Raw genomic sequence first — 20,286 nt, forward strand, 5'->3', positions numbered from 1 at the left:
TATCTCAACATGGGCGTTACTTTTCTTACTTTTGGTTAATTTTTCCCTTTATGAATTTTTACTTTCCTGCTGATTTACATTCTTGGTAATTTTTCTTTTTGGTGCCAGAAATTGAGGCTTTCTTTGGGTGATATGTGTGAGGATTCCTCCAACTAACCTTGGGCATTGTTACAGGGGTGCAGTGAAGTCAGAGGAAAACAGCTGACTCTTGAGGTTTGATCTTAAGCTTTCTAGTATGACCAAAGTAGTTATTAGTCTGGAGTTGAATTTTGACCCTAGCCTTCTGAGTTGAAAGGATTTTGTTCTTCCATCAGCATTTGGGAGCAGCGTGGCCTTGGCCACTTGGGTGTTTCCTCCTCTGGCTCGGCAGTTTTTCACATTCAGTGGTTAAGGGAAACCTCCATATCCACAGATTGTTCTGCACTGTTCTTCGGATTCCAACCACTACAGTGTTGGTGCTGTGGTCTCCAGAGCACAGGAGCTTACTCGCTGTAACTGGGATTGCCCCTGCCTTGTTCATTTTTTTGTGAATACTGCCCAGGAAGTAAACCAAGAAAACGGTAGAGACTACCATGTCCATTTCCCATTCCTCCCGAGTAACTCTGCTACCCTGGTTGGTCTTCTGTAGGATAACAAATTCAGGCTTTCTTACCCTGTCTTGACTAGAAATAAAAGCCTCAGGGTTGTGTTTTCAACCATTAGGCTATAATCAGCTCTCAAAGACTGGTATATTTCTACTTCATCTGTTTGTTTCATTCTCTCACAGATTAGGCCTGAACCATTGAGGAGAGATTATAGAGAAAGTATGTATTGTATGTAGAAACTATTGGTTTCTTAATCAAAAAATTCCTGAATATAGATTTAATACTGTGTTGAAAGAAGGTTGTATTTTTTAGTTACTGAGCACTGTGTCTAATTAATTGGCTAGGTATCCAAAATGTTTCTGGGCAGATATTTTCACTTGTACGTTAAAAATAGTACAGATTTTCTTTTTTATTGTTGCTTTGGTTTTTTGTTGTTGTTTTGTCGTCTTCTTTCTTGGGTTTTGGGTTTTTTTAGGGGGGTGGGGGAGGGACAAGATCTCACTGTGTAGACCAGGTTGACCTGGAACTCCCAGAGGCCAGCTGGGTTTTGACTCTCCAGTGCTGGTTTGTACTACTACACTGGGCTTCACTGCCTCAACGGCACCAATATGACACACATACTGTTGTCTTATATGATCCAGTTATCACTTGAGTAGGTTGTCCCTAATCTCAACTAATCTTAGCTTCCTTTTTTATTAGGTAAAATTTTTATTTTCTTGTGTATAGGATGAACAGTTTTCAGACACTATTTAATCTTGTGTTACATAAAGGCAAATCTTTCATAGTATCCAAATTCTAGATTTATCATTGCTGTAGATTATTCATATTTTTGTTTATCATATCTGAGGTCATTTAAAGGATATTCTTTCCACTGTATTCTTAAAGTGAAAATAGTTTCAAGTATTGACACTTTACTTTAAGTTTTAAATTTTAGCTTCATTCTGCTAATTAGAGTTAATCATTTTGTGCATTGTAAATTGTTCTAGAATGGTAAAATCTTGTTAAGCCCTCTCAAACCTTTTAAAATAATAATTTAAGTTCCTAATTAAAACATCTGACTTTTTTTATTTACTGCATGGAACATATTTTGGCAATCACTATGTATAATTCCCACCCCCTCCTTTTTTTGTCTTGCAGGAAAAGTAAGAAGCTTAAGCTCATCTTTGTGGTCACTAACTCACTTGACAGCTTTGCATCTGAGTGACAATTCCCTGTCCTGTATTCCTTCAGACATTGCCAAGCTTCACAATCTGGTATATCTGGACCTGTCCCATAATCAAATCCAGAGTTTACCGGCAGAACTCGGAAACATGGTATCACTCAGGTATGCAGATTCAATGTTGGACTTTTAGGTTCCTCTGAAACAAAAGGCAGCAGGTATATAGTTAGGAAATAAAGCCATTTTATCTTTGAAGAAAGGAGGCATAGCTATGAGTTTTTAAAAAAGTTTTTTGGTAAGAATCAAATGTCCAGTAATAATCAGGTGGGTCCATTGCTTAATTTTTTATTACCGTGTTATGTATTTTATGTTACATATTTTATTTTTGAACCAAAAAATCCTAAACAGTGTAGAGATAAATGACTCTAAGGCACTGTGCTGTTTAACATCTTTTTCTGTGGCCAGCAGCTGGTACCACACAAATATACTTACTCAAATGGTCCTCACAGCCTGTTGCCCACAGGAGGAAAGCCTTGGTTGGCATGAACAGAGCTAGACTTAGCTACTGTGCTTTCGAAGCCCGCAGGCTTATGGGTAGAATTAGTGATCCCATTCCTTTGAGAAACTTACTTTGCCATATGTAAATTATGTCATCTTCAACAGGCTTCTTAGCCAGAGGTTAGGATGTTGGCAGCTCAGTTGGTCCAGCTTTCAGATTCAGCAAATGATAATTGCTGTTTTTTTCCTTTGTTTCCCCCCCCCCCCCCTTTGGTTCTTTAAACCTTTTATGGGCTGGAGAGATGGATGCTTCAGTAGTTTAGAGCACTGACTGTACTTTCAGAAGTTCTGGGTTCTATTCCCAGCAACCACATGGTGCTCACAACCATCTGTAATGGGATCTGATGCCCTCTTCTGGTGTGTCTGAAGACAGCTTCAGTGTACTTGTATACATAGAATAAATAATAATTCTTTTTTTTAAAAAGCCTTTGAAGGTTTTGTTTGAAGAAGATCTATGTAAATCCAAACCCAGCATACCTCCTCAGGGCATGGAGGTTTCCATGGCGTCTCTGCTACCTTTTAATATAAGGAAATTACAGAAATATAAGGACTTACAGAAATTGCTGTTTTTATCAGTCTCAGTTCAGCTTTTTAACACTTTTCTTGACTCAGTTATTGAGTATTTACTATGACAGTTTTGCTAGTTTTGTTTTGTTTTTGTCTTTTGAGACAGGTTTTTCTGTGTAGCCCTGGCTACACAGAACTTGCTCTGTAGACTAGGCTGGCCTCGAACTCATAGAGATTCCCCCTACCTCTGCCTCCTGATGACTTTTTAATCCTCAGAAACAAACATGTATACATAATCTTCTTTCTGTCTAATGTATTTGAAAATAAATAGGAACCAGTTACTCAGATCTTGTTTTTCTTGTTTAGTTTTCTCAGAAGTAACCAAAATTTGTATCAAGAAACAAGGATGGTAGAGATCATTCTTTTCATCTAAACTTTGATTAGTAACTTAAGGCAGGAAGGTGACTGTATCTCAGGCTGGCATTCAGTGCTTGGTTGGCTTTTTTTCCTTGAAGATTCCTGTGGTGTTTATAATGTGCTTGTAAGAACATTAAAATAATCTCTTGTTTATATAGTTTTTACTTTTAAACTGAAAGTCTTTTAAATTTGGAGAGCTGGTTAATATAACCGCATGCCATCGTAAGCACACTCAGCAGTTCTGAGGTGGCTGCGTGGCAACTACTTTTATTGTTGCTATAACCAAACATTTGACAAGAAACAAGCCTAAAGGAGAAAGTGCCTCGTTAGATTCATGGACGGAGGGGATTCAGCCATCGTGCTGGGGACGACGTGCTGCAGAGGTGCTGGCAGCTGATCACATTGCGTCCGCCATCCATCGGGCAGGCGGATGTGCTTTCTTTTTTATTCCCTTTTATTCCGTGTGGGCTCCTAGCCCTGAGGCTGCCTGTAATGAAGGATCCATGGATTTAATAACTTTAGAAAATTAAAGCTTTTATCATACTTTGTTTTTGTTTCTTTTATAGTAATTTTCCCCCCTGTATTTTAACAAAAGTGTTGTCTGTGGCAGTTCTGTTGTTTAGTTTTAACTACATATATAGAGAGAGTTGGAGAAAAGCCAAGGCTCGATGTTGGAATATGATGTATAAAACTCTGTCATTCTTAGGCACATATTTTCTTAGAAATAGCATTGTTGATTTTACTGTTAAGATTAACATGTTTTCTGACTTCCTGGAATTTTTATATCAATAGGGAGCTCCATTTAAATTACAACCAGTTACGAGTTCTACCTTTTGAGCTGGGAAAACTGTTTCAGTTGCAGACTTTAAGCCTGAAAGGTAGGATTTCATTTTTTTCTTAGAGTTTCAGAGAAGCTGTGGGAAGCTGGGTGGCCGTGCTGTCCTGGGCTGTGTGGCTCTGCTTGTGCTGAGTGGTTCCCGCCACTCTTCCACCCCATCCGTGCTCTCTGGCCCCTCCCTGGCCTGTGTGCTTTCTTTGCTTCGTCTTGGTGCTGCCTTACTTAGGCTATGCTCTCTCATCATGTCTCAAACAGCTTTTCCCTTACGTTCAAATCAGAGTCCAGTTCCCATAAAATTAGAAAGAAAATTTCCCCAGTAAATAGAAATTTTTGAATTGGTCCTGGTATTAATATTATGTTTTTTTTCCTTTTCCTTTTTTTAATTTTTATTTTTTATTATATTCAACACAATATATATTTTTTGCCAATCATAAAAATGGTGGATGTGTTATTAAATGAACATAAAAAGATAAAGTCTTTTTGTTTGTTTTGTTTCTAGTAGAGCTTAAAATCTTGGTTCTTACTGTGGTACAAACCCAAAATAAGAACAGTTTTTAGACATTGTAATAAGGCTGTACTTCAGTGTCCCTCATATCACCAAAGGATTTTACCTCCATAGTAGCTAAGCTAAGAGTTGATATGCTTTTGAGGGTTTCTTTTTTAAAAAGAAGTTGACTTATGGGTACTTAGTATTAGAAGTGGGAAGGAGAAAGGCAGTGGGAACTATTATGAAATGGCTTAGGCCAGAAGGAGTCAAAGTCAGATTTTTAAAGTGTGTCAAGTCATGGCACGTTTTGTAATTGTGATTGGTTCTTCACCAGTCTGGGCAGGTGTAGATAGCTGTTTCCTAAAGCGAAGGCTTCTGGGTAAAGTCTCTAAGAGTTACATTCATATTTCTGAAAGATAGCTATAGGGTTAGGTAATAATCCGTTAAGTTCATTTGCTATATCGTAAAACTGTTCAACAAATAAATACATACAAACACTGGTGTGTATGTGATCATTTTTAGCAGCCATCAACTTTGATAATGGTTCAAGTCCATTGCATGTCAGAGAAAGCCACTCGTATATTCATCCAGTTCAGAATTAGTAACATTAATCCATTAATAATCTTTTTATGAACTTTTGTAGATAGTGTAAAATTTGAGGCTGGAGACATGGCTCATTGGTTAGGAGCACTGGGTATTCTTTCACAGGACCCGATTCATTTCTCAGCACCCAAATGACCCCTCACACCTGCCTGGACCTCCAGTCCCAGGGAATCCAACCCCCCTTTCCTGGCCTCCAAAGGTACCAGGCATGCACATGATGCCCAGATAGTGCAGGGAAAACACCCATACACATAAAACAAAAATACATTTTTTAGTGCAAAGTTTTATTTTTTTATATAAAAATTTCAAAAGCAACATTTTTATTTGGTAAGTTATTAGCAACTCTAACATTTTTGTAATAATATTTTGTGTGGTATTAGGTGATTATATTTACGTAATTTTTCTAAGCTTGAAACACTTTATTATCTTAATTTACCTACTTAAAATTTTCTCAGGAAATCCACTTACCCAGGATATATTGAACCTCTGTCTGGAACCAGATGGAACAAGAAGGCTACTGAACTACTTGCTCGATAATTTGTCAGGTACTGCAAAAAGAAGTAAGTGGCTGTTTGTTTAGACTTTTTATTAGGAAAACATATAAGGGTATCACCTAATTATTATTTATTTTTTTCTATATACATATATACCCAGTTTCAACAGAACAACCACCTCCAAGATCTTGGATCATGTTACAAGAACCAGATAGAACAAGGCCAACAGGTTGGTAGCCCTGTTTTTTAATATTAATTTTTTATCAGGTTGTGATAGACCTAAAAGTATTGTTGACAGTGCTTCAGATTATGAACAATATTTAAGGTTGATTTAAAGATTCCTATAAGTTGGTTTGATTTCGGAAATAATGATAAAGATTTAATTCTGTAATGCATTGTTTCTCAACCAGGAAGCAGTTTGTTTGGGGAGGAGGGGGACATGTGTAGCATGTAGTTTTTTTCTACACTGCTAAGTGTTTCTGGCTGGACGCACGTGCGTACTCTAGGAGCTACCCTGGATCAGCAGATGAAAGACTCTCTCTCTCTCTCTCTCTCTCTCTCTCTCTCTCTCTCTCTCTCTCTCTCTCTCTCTCTCTCTCTCATTTTTACTATGTTTTTTAGCTCAATGGCCAGACACTTTTAAGCCTCTTGTGGCTAACATGCCCTTATTTTTACTCCCAACTCAACACTCTGATTCTTCCCTCAACTTAGTTGCCCAGTCATTTACTCCCAGCTCAGCACGCTAAGTCTGCCCTCCACTTAGTTATGTTTCTAGTCTCCCACTTGCTATCCTAGGCCCAGTTGGAAAAGTGGCCAATGGCCACTCCACCCAAGATCTCACATAGCTGGTGGCTCTTTCTCCCTCAGAAGCATGGTGAATCCTGAATCCCTTTCCTCTTCCTGCCTGTGGGAAACTGGAAGTCCCACCTCTTCTGCCCAGCCATTGGCTGCTACCATCAGGGGAGTAGGACCTTCATTCATTCCCAATCAAAGCATCAGAACCACCCCCTACAGACATGTATCACTTTTGGCAATTCTGATTATCAAAACTAGGAGAAATACAATAGGGTGAAATAGGATTGAAGTCAGGGACACAGCTAAGTATCCTACAGTGCCTGACGGAGTCAGCCCCTATAAGAGAAGACTTTAGCCACCTTGAGCACTTGGCCTTTTGTATCAGTCAGATTCACATCTTTCTACATTGAGGGTTTCCATGTGCCGATGTGTTCTAAAGGTACTTAATATCAGGAAAATATAAGATAACTTTCTTACTTGAGAGAAAAAAATTGAACTACTACTGGCTAAATTTTGTGAGAATAGTTTAGTTCTCTGAGTATGTTTAACAGGCTGTCCTTGTGCATGAATCAACACACAGGCTACTTTGTTTCATAGTACTTTGCATTATTTTGCTTCATAGATAATTAAATTGTTTGAGCTTTTGTTGCAGCCTTATATTAGCCCAGTCTACCATTGCCATTCCTGTAGCCAAGACAACATTTTCTTAGAAATAAAATATTTCTTAGTCTATGTATTTAAGAGAGTGCTGTTCTATAGACTATAATGAAAGACTTTTGCGTGTCTCAAGAAGCCAAAAGTAACCTCGTGATTTGCTTTGTTACTTATTCATTCTATCTTAGTGTTCTGAAGCCAAACTCACAGACTATCTCCAAGCTAGTCTGCAGTTAGTCTATAGGAAGAAGAAAATTGGGCAACCTGTTAAGGAAACTGCTTGCCAAGTTTCCATGTTCTGCATTTACAGTTAGTAGCATAAAAGAAATAAGGAGTCTTGTTTGTCCTGTCTTTTAGGTTCTGTAGATACAAGAACATTGTATCCTATTTGGTTCATCTATCTGCCTTTACATTTATTTTTTTTGAGTAATAGCTTTTCAACGACTGTAGGTTGAATGGTTAAGTTTGACTTAACAGTGAGGACTATTGCTGAAGTAATTATGATTGTTTTTCTCTGCCACGTGTGTGAATAAGTTCTCTTCCCTGCAGCCTTGTTTTCTGTAATGTGCTATAATGTTCTTTGTGATAAATATGCGACCCGGCAGTTATACGGCTACTGTCCATCCTGGGCACTAAATTGGGACTACAGGAAAAAGGCCATTATTCAAGAAATTTTGAGCTGCAATGCTGATATTATAAGTCTTCAGGTAAGTCTTGCAGAAGACTCTTTTTTAAGTTATGTGACCCTCCAAGCCAGGACAAAACAAGAAGCAATTATACTTGAATATATCATGCTGATATATTTGAAATGCCAGCTTCAGCAACCCTTAAAGATCCTGGCTTTCTCTGTTTTAAATGAATTTTGAGACAGAGAAAAGTCAACTGTCTTGCTGTGCATCCTGTGCTGTCAAATAAGGAAATGCGTTTAGTTAGGTTTCAGACATTGGTAGTAACTTTCCTCCTTTGTTTAGTGTTCCTTTGTACCTCATTGAGTTGTGTGGCACAGTTACTGACATTCTGTTGTGTCTGGTGTGTTCTTTATTTACCAGCACTGTTACTAGAAAAAGTATGATGAGGTGGAAAAAGATTGGACTGTCTGCACAGTAGCTAACCTTTTTAAGGTTATACATTTACATGTACATTTACATATACATGTATTTATAAGTAATACAGTTTTGATCAGTTTGCTTTCTTTTTCTGGGTCTAGAATTAGAATCTGTGACAACTGCAATTCCTTCTTGTATGGTCCTTGTCCCATCAGTTCTAAGACATGAATATATATGTGTAGGTGTATGTGTCTTTTATGTTTTAAAAAAAGATTTATTTGTTTATTTTATGTGTACATACACTGTAACTGTCTTCAGACACACCAGAAGAGGGTATCAGATCCCATTACAGATGGTTGTGAGCCACTGTGTGGTTAATGGGAATTGAACTCAGGAAGGGTTCAGTGTTCTAAACCACTGAACCCTCTCTTCAGCCCCATGTCTTTCATTTTACTTCTAGACTATAAAGAACTAGCATTGGCAACTAGTATAATAAAGTCTTAAGATTGGTTTTAGATAAATTACATTTTGAAGATGTTCCATTCTTTAATGTATAGGACAGATATTTATCTTTGAAGTAACTTTGCTGGTTATGGTTTTTCAGGAAGTTGAAACAGAGCAGTATTACAGTTTTTTTCTGGTAGAACTGAAAGAACGTGGCTATAATGGATTCTTTAGTCCTAAGTCTCGAGCTAGGACTATGTCTGAACAAGAACGAAAGCATGTTGATGGCTGTGCAATATTCTTCAAGACTGAAAAGTAAGCCTGTCTGATTTCTTAAAAAGTAGGATAGTGTCCTCAATATTTGCAGTGGGACCAAGAATGTAGCAATTAATTGGTAAATAAGAAAATGAAGTGCTATATTATTATTGAAGAAAACATGACTATTTAAAATTAAAGGTCTTGTTTTTGTTTGAAATAACTTGTTTTGGGGGCATATTGAGAGTACTATTGGGACATATTGAGAGTGGTTTACTAGGATTTTATTCTGGTGCTAATTGAAATATTTTGCAAGTAATCTTTCCTCTTAGAAAGCTATGCTTTGGAAAATAATTGTTTAAAAATTATTATGAGATGAAATATTTCAGCAGTGATGGTAACGATGACCAACTACACTGTACTAAGTTGTAAAGGTCTTATCTGTAGATCAGTAACAAACTGGAAGCAACTCTTAAGATCTAGGAATATTATACATCAGTGTTAAAAGTCTGGGGATATACACCAGTGTCAGAGAATTTGCCTAACATGCACCGTGCGTTCAATCTCAATAACACAAAAACAAGCCAGGTTAGGCTGGAAATAACCTTAAGTGAATTTGGGGAGCTTGGTACTGTGGAGGATTTTCCACTGTATGACTGAAGTGATTTTTGTATCTGAATAAAGTTTTAGAGAAGACTTTTCCCTCAGAGCTAGTGTCTTGTATTCCTGATTTCATGTTTATGCTTTGTTTCAGATTTACTTTGGTTCAGAAACACACAGTTGAATTTAATCAGCTAGCAATGGCGAATTCCGAAGGGTCTGAAGCCATGTTGAACAGAGTCATGACAAAGGATAACATTGGAGTTGCAGTACTGCTAGAACTTCGAAAGGAATTGATTGAAATATCATGTGAGTGAGTGATGGCTTCACTGCCTGTAAAATTGACACTGCAATCGTCCCAAATTTAATAGTTCCAATTAGATACTTTCAAAACAGAAATCTCAGTATATGTTTAATAGGCTGGTCTAACTATTTGTCTTTTCTAAAATATCATATATCATTTTTCTCTATCATAAAGCTAAAGATGAGAAATTGTTGCTCCCAAAAATTACAACCTTGGAAAGGTATAAAGAAAAAAGATGTTTTAAAACACCAAGGTAGATAGTAATTGAAGCAACTGCTCAGGGATAAGAATTCCATAAGCTCCCATGATTTCTTATCAGCAAGGGTGTTTGGCAAAGCTAACTTTTTATAAGTTAGTCTTCCTGACTGACTTAGAGTGATCATGCTAAGGATCGTGAGTTTGGGGAAGGTTGACTACTTTTAAAAGTTAAGAGGATTGTATATAATGACGTGGATGCTGAGAACTGAAACTTCATCACTGAAGCTGCTACAAACTATGATGTTCCTCTCAGAAGTGAAGAATTATTGATAAAGCCTCTTGGAGCCTCAAATCCAGAGGATTGGGAGAGTGTGGAACTATTCCATTTGTGTTATGTACAGATCTGAATTCTTTTACATTCTTTGTTGTGGAATTTGGGATATTTAATTTAAAGATAAAATCTTGTGACTGAAGATCATGTTCCAGTGTTAGTACTTGCAGAATATGCACAAGATCTGTGTTCATTCTTTAGTTCTGAGGAAATAAAAAGGCCAAAGAATTAATAACTGGTAAAAAGTATGTATCCAAGAGAATTTAGATTTAATATGAGACTTGACTTGGTACTTTTAAAAATAGCTGGCCTGCACTGTCTCTGTCTAGGCAGGCTTTAGTGCTGGATGCATGGAACGGATGTGGAGATCTAGATCAGATTCAGTGACTGGGTAGGAAATCGCTAGATACATTAGATTCTCTTCTGAAATTTCAGTTCTTTTGAGACACTGTAAGAAGCTGTAGACCAATGAGCAGATTTTTGTCTTGTTTTGTTTTTATCTTATATAGCTGGAAAACCACATCTGGGAACAGAAAAGCAGCTTATTCTCGTGGCTAATGCTCATATGCATTGGGACCCTGAATACTCAGACGTGAAGTTGGTACAAACTATGATGTTCCTCTCAGAAGTGAAGAATATTATTGATAAAGCCTCTCGGAGCCTCAAATCCAATGTATTGGGAGAGTGTGGAACTATTCCACTTGTGTTATGTGCAGATCTGAATTCTTTGCCAGACTCTGGTGAGAAAAGTAATATTTTATATGGAATAGCTACCTTTTGTTTTACAGATTTTTTTTTTTAAGAACCTAGTGTATGTGCACCTCCTTGCACAAATGCATGTAACCAGGTTTTCATAAGGATCAAAGAACAACTTTATGTAGTTACTCCTCCCTTCTACCACTACATGGGTTCTGAAGGTAGAACTCGGGTAATCAGACTTTCAGGACAGGCACCTTCACCTGCTGAGCCATCTCAGCGGCTCTGTAATGTAATGTATTATATTGTTTGGTAATTCAGAGTTTAGACTAAAGGAAAATTCATTTTGTAGTGGCGGCTGTGTACAGATTTTACAATTTTTTTCTGTAAGATGGGCAAAGGGGAAGAGACCATTCTGAAGTAGTAGTATAGAAACCTGTGGAAGTGATGATAGGTGTTGCACATTCTCTCTGTGGTCTCCCCTTCCCTGATTCCTCGCTCCACCACTCCACCTTTTTTTTTTTTTTTTTGAGGCTGGCTTTTAGACTGAAGAAATCTTCCTAAGTAGGTATAACCACAGCATGCGTGTCACCATATCCCCAGATTCTAGGCTGATGACTTGTTAGAAACATGTTTTGTTTTGTTTTTTTGTTTTTGTTTTTATTTCTCTGAGATATTTATAATCCAGACTCTTTAGAAGCTGTATCCCAAAGATAATTTCTTTGGGATTCTAGCCTTTGGTAAACTATGTCCACAGTTATATTTGACCAACAGTATATTACATTTTGTTTCTTCTAATGACTTTCATAAAAAGTACATCTTAGAAATTAAGACCTTTTATCATATAAAGATATCACCATATCTTTTTGTGTTGTATGATAAAACAAACAAGACCCTTGATTTTGATTTTGTCATAAAGTAGGACTCTGAAAGCCGATCTTCTTAAATACTTGCTATGGATAGCACAGAGAATAAACCAGATCCCTTCCAGTAGCAAGCTAGACAGTTCACTCTGCTCCAGCTTCGTGTTCATATTCTCATCGAACAATGTGCGTGTGTTGACTCTACACTGCTGTGTTGATAGTCGACAAAGATGATAATACATCGTGATTATTATGACAAAACAGAGCCACGAGGAAGAAACTTAAAATTTGTTTTCAGGGGCAACAAAAAGTGCCTGAGAACTCTAGTCCTTTAGCTCCGTGCCATCAAGTCCTCCACTTGTCTAGATCCTTGCTGTTGAAGAGGATTCTCACAGCGCCATGTGCTGCTCAATGCTCTAGGTGCAAAGTATTGGAGAGAGCAGGGGGATGGGAAAGTTGAATGTATTTGTAGAGCCTACGGTGATCACAAGTTCAAGAACATAGGGAAGTTGCTCTTTAAGTTGATAACATTCTGTTCCACAGTTTGGTGGGATGGTAAGATGCTATATAAAACCCCCAATCAGGTTGCATAGCCCTGTGGATAATTGAGGACATTGTGGATAAATGAGGAAGCCTGCATACTATTTTGATTTATGATGTTTTCTTAAGTCTGAAGTTAAGCAGGAATATTCTAGTCATCTGTTTTATTTAATTGTAGAAGGATTTGGGAAGACACATCTATTTGTCAGATAGTTTTAAACAAACTAAAATGTAAACTATTTGGGTATTATAATTTCATAAGGTGAATTTGGGCAAATCGTGACAAATTAAGAATTTTGTTTTCTGTGTCATATACTTGACAAATATAAGTGTCTTTCTGTTTGCTTAGGTGTTGTAGAGTATTTGAGCACTGGTGGGGTAGAAACAAATCATAAAGACTTCAAGGAACTGAGGTACAATGAAAGTCTTACAAACTTCAGCTGCAATGGGAAGAATGGAATGAGCAATGGAAGGATCACTCATGGTTTCAAGTTAAAGAGTGCCTATGAGAACGGCCTGATGCCTTACACGAATTATACATTTGATTTCAAGGTAAGCTCTCACAACCTCACTTCTGTCAGCGTGTCTTGTAACTTCTTACGTCTTATATACCAGGGTATGCTCTGTCTGGAGCTGAGCAGCCTTAACTTACCAGCAGCAATAGTCATTGTTCTGTAGACAAGCATGGGATTGGTGTCAGTCTTTCTAGATAACCTAGCAGAATGGTTTCCATAGTAAAAAGTCAGGTGAAATGTGGCAGTAAAGCACTCCTTGGTTATTCTTTGACCTTTGTGACATTTATTTCTTAAATACTGATCACTAAAAGCCAGATATTCAGTATGCACTTTGCTGTCAGGTGAAGTTAGGCTTCCTCTGTCACACTTTAACTGAAACACCTTTGAATGCCAAAATGTACCAAAGCCAAAGGTACCTTACCCACCTTTAAACATTTTTGTGTGTGCCTGTATGTGCGCACGTGTGTGCGTGCGTGCGCGCGTGTGTGTGTGTGTGTGTCTGTCTGTCTGTCTTGGGGAGAGGGTGCTCATGTTGCCACAGTGCTTGTGTTAATGTCAAGGGCAGCTTGGATGAGTTGGTTCTCTCCATTTTGTGTGTGTGTGTGTGTGTGTGTCTTGGGGAGAGGGTGCTCATGTTGCCACAGTGCTTGTGTTAATGTCAAGGGCAGCTTGGATGAGTTGGTTCTCTCCATTTTGTGTGTGTGTGTGTGTGTGTGTCTTGGGGAGAGGGTGCTCATGTTGCCACAGTGCTTGTGTTAATGTCAAGGGCAGCTTGGAGGAGTTGGTTCTCTCCATTTTGTGTGTGTGTGTGTGTGTGTGTCTCATCCCCTGGGGACTGAATGTACGTTGTCAGGATTAGCAACAAGTGTCTTTACCCATTGCCATCTTGCTATCCTTATAGAAGTTGTGTGTGTGTGTGTGTGTTTTGTACAGGGCATTGAATCCAGGGCCTTACGTTTACTAGGCAGGTGTTCTTAAGCTTGTCCTTAGTCTTGGCTTCTAAAGTCTGTTATATGTTCTATTACACAGTTAAAAGCTTGCAGCATGAGTACCTTTTCTCAGTAATTATCATTTTTGTACTAGTGATGGTTTAGATTTTCAGGCGGCTGACAAGGGAAGACAAGGGTGGTGACCAAAGTAGAGAAGACATTATTGTTGTTTGTTTGTTCGTAACTGAGATAGGAAGGAAACCCTTGAATGCGCTTTACTGTCCTTAACTCAGAGAGGGGAGGATGGAGTCAGTGGAGGCGAGCCCCCAAACTGGCAGGTTCACTTCACTTCTGTGTACTGTTACCTAGTAATGCTGGAGATGCACAAGTGGACACAGGCCTGCACTTGGGCAACTCTGATGAGTAAGAAAAACATCTTGTTCTTGTTTGAGACAGGGTCACGCAACACAGCCCACATTTGCCCCAAATTCTTACTCCTTTTAGCTTTCTAAATAATGACATTACAAGTGTGCAGCACCACACTTAGCTTAAAAAAGAAAACCTTGTATCAGATAACTTCATGTTACTGTAACAAAATGCTTGGGATTGTGAACTTTAAAAAAAAAAAAGGTTTATTTTGGCTTTCATTTTTTAAGGTTTTTGTGCATAATCAAGTTGTACTATTTCTGTGGGCCTCTATATTGGGAAAAAATATCATAGTGAGAGCATTTGACAGAGCAAACTGCTCACCTCAGTTGCCAGGAAGAAAAAACAGAAAAAGGAAGAGGATAGTTAGGATCCCATAATCTTATTCAAGGTGTGTTTCTAGTGTCTAGAAGACCTCCCTGAAGGTTCTTGGCACCTCCAAGTAGCCCTGCCTGGGGCACCAAGCCTTTAACATCTGGACCCGTGGGACATTTAATAAGATCACAGTCAATCTCAACAACATAATTGAGTATGTTCTTACACTTTAAGGTGTGCATTAAGCCAGGGAAGAGAACAGGGTTGGGGTTTATTAAGGGGTGACTACAGAACTTAGGAGGGTTTGATGCTTGGTAAGGAGTTAGCCAGGTGGCAAGAACATGGGTACTTGTGGTCGTTAGGAGAGAGCTTGTCCAGCCAGAACTGGTTATTTTGCAGAATTTGACTTTGTCAGAGTTGTTTGTTTTCTGTTTTTCTGGTGTAGGCCTAGAGATTGTGCATACTGTTATTTCTTCGGGCTAGCAAATTGCTTTTGTTTACCAAATAAAATGTCTAAGACTTTATCTTGAAAACATTTGCTATTTCAGTGTTTTCTTGATTGGAGCTTATCATTTTTATTGTTGTTTTCCAGGGTATAATCGACTACATCTTCTATTCTAAACCTCAGCTGAATACTTTAGCCATCCTGGGACCTCTGGACCACCATTGGCTAGTTGAGAATAACATCAGCGGCTGCCCACATCCGCTGATCCCCTCCGACCACTTCTCCCTTTTTGCACAGTTGGAGCTCTTACTGCCTTTCCTGCCCCAGGTTAACGGCCTTCACCTTCCCGGCAGGAGGTAGTCACGTGCTTTCAGAGGACCTCAGATTGACTTGCAAACTCCTGAAAATCTGAATAGAGGGGAGTGAGGTATGGCCACTAGGGATTTTTCTCAATGATCATTTGAATTTTCAGTCTGGTTATTTGATAAAGGATATAGTATGAAAGCCAGGTGCTAGCAACAGACAAATTCTGAGCCCAGTGTACTTTATATACTGCTAGACAGGGACTGGTGTGTTTACACCTTTTAATTTGTTACAAGTAATTTTCCTGTTTCTTCTCTCCAATGTATTGTCATGCCTTGAAATAGGAAGATGTGTGAGCAGTGTGCTGTTTGCACAGAAATCCACAGCACTGTTTTCTGAGGCCAGTAGTAACATCAGAGACCGTTCTTCCAGACTTTACTCCCTCTTTTTTCAGACTTGTTTGTAAAATGTAGAATTTGAATTTAGCCTTTATGATTGTATATGATCCACAGAAGACCTGATTTATGAATTTTTGTACTAAAAAAAAAAAGCAAAATTGAAAACAATTGTATTGTAAACTAAGGCTAATTTTTTTTAACCTGTGTCCTATGTTCTGAAGGCCAGCTGGTATAACAAAGTTGCATCAGACTTTCTCTGCAGTGATTTGCACTGTTAGGGTTTTGTTAGCCCTTTTGTACTACTTTATTTTTAAATTGAGAACATTACTCTTTAAATGTAAGTTTGCTTAGACCTTGGGATATTTTCTTGGACCAGAGGCAACTTATGTATGAACTCCTGAATTTCTATGGAAACTTTCTACCAGGACAGATAAGCTGATCTGTAGGCATTTAGTGGACTGAATATGAGAGTTGACACATGTACATTCTGGTATTTTTAAGTCTTTTACTTTTTATGTTAAAAAATTACAGCTGCTTAGGTACAGCTTCTAAGTCCTTTCTGAGACATTTTCTGTTCTGTCTCCACTGTGCCTGCCTAAATTTGTTCTCACAGAGCACTGCCTGTGCATGCAGAGAAAATCTGTGCATCTTTTATATTTTTAAAAAAACTAACATTTGTGAGAATTTTATGGAAATGCTTTTGTATGAGCTGTGGCTTCCCTCGTTGTAAAGCATTGGATAGCACATTCTGGAACGTGTCCTGGGTCCTGGGTCTTCGCTCACCACACCCAGCACCGCTTCCTGGTGTCATTGCGCCCAGAGTGCCACTATCATGTGTATTTCTTATTCTCTTAATGTTTTAAAAAAAAAATCATTCCTTTTTTTTTTTTTAAGAAGAGTAATTTTCTGTTTATGAAGCAGTATAAATTAGATGCATTTTCAAAACAGTTTTTCCCTAAGACAATTATTTGGATCATTTTTAAAGTGACTAAGGAATTTTAGTATGTCAACCAAGATAAAAGTTATACTGTACCCTATATTTTGCCCATAGTGCCATTAGTAGATTAGAGATTAAAGTCACCTTTAACTTTACAAAGTTAACTTGTATATGTTCTGTTCTCAGTCGTTAGTTCTCTCAAAATCAAATGAATTCAGAGGGAACTTGTCTGGCTGCTTTTGTTTCAACTGCAGGCAGTGGAGCAGAAGGGCGCCTTGTGGCACTACAGTGAACTGTTGAGTGTTAGCAGTTTTATACAGAGACTGAGCCATTTTGGATGACTCAAAATTTTATGAGAAGACATTTAATTGCTTATGCTGTTTTTAAGAGGAAATAAAATTACATACTGTTTAAATAAATGAATTTTTTCTTTTTAAGAAATTCTCTAAAGGTCTTGATCTTGAATCTATCTTGGACCTTGTTTTTCCTTTAAGGTTTTTTGTTTTGTTTGTTTAATCTTAATTGTAATGTTGGGTTTATTTGTTGTGGATTTTTACTTTAAGATGTGCTGGCACCAAACACATCCAGTTTGTAATCAACAGGTTGGTGTAGAACCAGTACATGACTTGTAATGGCTTTTTGTCCTGTCATCCCCGCTTCCCCTGTCTCTGTCTCTTTCTTGTAAAGTGTGAATATAAGATGTGTTGACTCGATTTTCTTAAACACTGTGTTGGTAGTGTGCATCATGACAATTTCCAGTGAAGGTGAACTGGATCTGGTTGGACTGATGGGACTGAGGAACCCACTTTTCTTGTGACCTGCTAAGAGAAGCACAGGTCCAGAGTGTGGCGTGAGGAGTGGGGAGGAGCACTTACTCATTTCTGCATTTGTTAGTGGATGATGTATTCCTTTCATGGATGCTGGAACTAGAGTGCACTTGTTTGATGCTAAAGGTTTGAGCTTTACACAAAACATTTCATCTGTATTTGTTACTGTCTACAATATGTTTGAATTTGGGGGCAGCATAGTAAGCTATAATTGCCTGTTATGTCTTGGAAGTACTTGTTTTGCCTCTTTTAGGCATACTGCATTCTATGGGTCAGCTTGAACATCTCCACCTTGGTTAGATAGTGATAAGTTGAACGGAGAGTGTAGATTTACAAGTATAATCTTCAAAAGAAAAATATTTTGAATCTATTGAGAATAAATGTTCACACCAAAATAGACTGATACTTTGTTAAGTAAGGTTTTATGTTTTAAATGCTTTGTGTCCAAAATAATTTCCAAGAACCTATACTTCTTAAAATGCATAAAACTAGTCTGTTTTCATAATGTAGATTATTTTTGGAAAATTCTGTAATAAATATATGTAATGTTTTGCTATAATGTAATTTCAGTGTTCTTGCTGATAAATACATCTTAGGAGTGTTTTACAGAATGTTTGGAATGTTTCCCTTTCTAAAGATGAGCAGATTGGAGGCACTCAAATCTTTGTAAATCTTATGAAGTACAGTTTACAGTATTGGTGGTAATTATTTATGCTTTGAGAATTTAAATAATGTTCATTGAAATTAATTTATGGCATAGTATAAACTGAAGTTTTAGAAGTAAATTGTTGATTGCAGCTTTAATAATCCCAGAACACAGGCATCTCCAAAAATTGTTTTTGTTTGTACATTTATTTGATTTGGTGTCAACCAGGAAAATTTATTTCATATTAGCACTTTGAAACCTAAATAAGTAATTAAATTGGGTAGAATGCACTTCTAAATCTTTAAATTATAATTGAAACCTCTTAAGATTTCCATTTTCCAATAACATTCATGGTTTAGAGTTCCACTTTTCCACTATTTAAACTACAGAACTCCTTTCCATCATGACTCTGAAGTTTGGTGGTCATATCATAGGACAAAGCCAACCAGGCAAGACACTTCAGTCTTGCGATGAGTCCCACCGTAACATCCAGTACAGCGATAATTCCGAGAACATAAGCAGGTGTCCTCCAACCACAAGCAGTATTTTAAGATGTTTGCTTTGTTCCTTTTGGTTACATAAGTTTATAAAACTAGTATGTTGATGTAGTGTCTAAAATAGAGTAGTCTTTATTCACAGTACATTCTGTTGTGTAATGCACTGGACTAACTCTTGTTTACCATTCTTGTAACAAAACCCAGCACACTTTCTGCACTATGCTCCAGAATGTCACATCTGCCCAGGCAGCTCTTTGATAAGGGTGATGAGAAACTGAATCTGCACCATATGGACTGGTGGTTAACAAGGGCTTGTACTGTTCTTTTCAGTGGAATCTTCTTGGTCAAATTGTAACTAGCTAGTATTATATTTATATACAGGGTCTCTTTTCCTTACCGATGTATTTTCCTACTCATAGCCAACCAATAAATTCAATATCTGTTTCAAATATTTTAAAAGTGTAGTTTGTACAGCTCTAGCACTGAGGCTTCCAAACAGGTGGTAATCAGAAGACCGTGCACTTACAGTTTAGAGTCCCCTGGGACAGGTACAGTTCATCCTTAGGGGTGGGGGAGTGAGTGGGGACAGGCACAGTACAGTGAAACGGTGTGAACACTTTTCCTCATGGGCTGTGTTAATTCTGTAACACTCATTTTTGCCAAAGTTCAATTTTATATTTAGGTTATGGATGGTCCTTTTACATTTTAGGAGTTTTGTTGTCACCGTATACCTCACGGTATAAAAACGAGCTCATGTTAAGGACATTGACATATATTTTAAATAAATGATTTTAAATCCAGTAGCAAGCATTGTGTTGAGGTTAAGATAATTATTAAAGGTATTATTGTTAATCTCTAAATTTTGTTGTATGTATAACCTTTAAAATGGTTTTAATTTCATTTCCCAAGGTTTCATGTGTGAGTTTACAGTTTAAAAACAAAATGTTGATTTCCTTTTCTTAAATTACACCATTCTATTTCGGAGGCTGAGGCAGGAGGATTGTGGTTTCCAATTATCCCTCTTAAAAAGGAGAGGAAGGAATGGCTGCTTTCATGGACTTTGTATGCACGCTGAAAAAAGTGTTTAAAATCCGAAGACTAGAGAGAATGAGGTTAGGTTCTTAGCATAAATACATATCATAAACCTGAGTCTAATATTTGCTCAAAGCAAGTAAATATAAAAGCTAAGTATAGTTTGTAAATTTTAACTAGTGTTTTTCTTTTTTAGGTAATAGTTATCTAAAATATGAGCTGAAAATGTTTAGTATAACGTTTTCAGCTTTTAGGTAGCAGTGTTAATGTATGTCAAAGATTCCCTTTTGAGTTTAAATTGATTTTGATAAGCTATTAGAGATAGAGATAACTCCAGAGATTTAAGAGATCCTGTGATCTGCCTCTGCCTCCTTTCCCAAGTGCTGGGATTAAAGGTGTTCTCTACCACTCCTGGCTTTACAGAGACCATACCCAACATATATTAGAAGAAAATATGTTGTAAAATCTCTTACTAGAATTGTTGGCAGATTTTGGGCCTGTTTGTAAGTACATTGTCCCCAATCAGGTTCCAAGTTCTCATCATGAGTGTAACCTGAGAGTCTGTCTGTACCTGCGAAATGGGGAGCCTGCTGGGTGGGTGATGGCTGTCATAGCCCTTCCTCTAGACTCCTGAGCACATTTA

The 20,286-nt window shown here is 37.7% G+C and overlaps 1 protein-coding gene across 3 annotated transcripts in view; it reads left to right on the top strand.

Annotated features, from left to right (window-relative positions):
* Positions 1 to 19,062, top strand: part of Cnot6 (CCR4-NOT transcription complex subunit 6) — a 38,131-nt gene extending 19,069 nt beyond the window's left edge. For 2 of the 3 annotated variants that reach the window (XM_052194769.1, XM_052194768.1), the window contains 10 exons: positions 1,722 to 1,908; positions 4,018 to 4,103; positions 5,609 to 5,713; positions 5,808 to 5,876; positions 7,646 to 7,803; positions 8,747 to 8,901; positions 9,596 to 9,750; positions 10,784 to 11,014; positions 12,723 to 12,925; positions 15,151 to 19,062. In XM_052194769.1, coding sequence (XP_052050729.1) covers positions 1,722 to 1,908; positions 4,018 to 4,103; positions 5,609 to 5,713; positions 5,808 to 5,876; positions 7,646 to 7,803; positions 8,747 to 8,901; positions 9,596 to 9,750; positions 10,784 to 11,014; positions 12,723 to 12,925; positions 15,151 to 15,363 — 1,562 coding nt within the window. In that variant the 3' untranslated portion in view covers positions 15,364 to 19,062. The remainder of the gene's footprint in view (positions 1 to 1,721; positions 1,909 to 4,017; positions 4,104 to 5,608; positions 5,714 to 5,807; positions 5,877 to 7,645; positions 7,804 to 8,746; positions 8,902 to 9,595; positions 9,751 to 10,783; positions 11,015 to 12,722; positions 12,926 to 15,150) is intronic. The other variant, XM_052194770.1, reaches the window with a different exon arrangement.
* The last annotated feature ends 1,224 nt before the right edge of the window (positions 19,063 to 20,286 follow it).

The sequence above is a fragment of the Apodemus sylvaticus genome, chromosome 10 (assembly GCF_947179515.1).
Source record: "Apodemus sylvaticus chromosome 10, mApoSyl1.1, whole genome shotgun sequence".
Classification (NCBI taxonomy): domain Eukaryota; kingdom Metazoa; phylum Chordata; class Mammalia; order Rodentia; family Muridae; genus Apodemus; species Apodemus sylvaticus.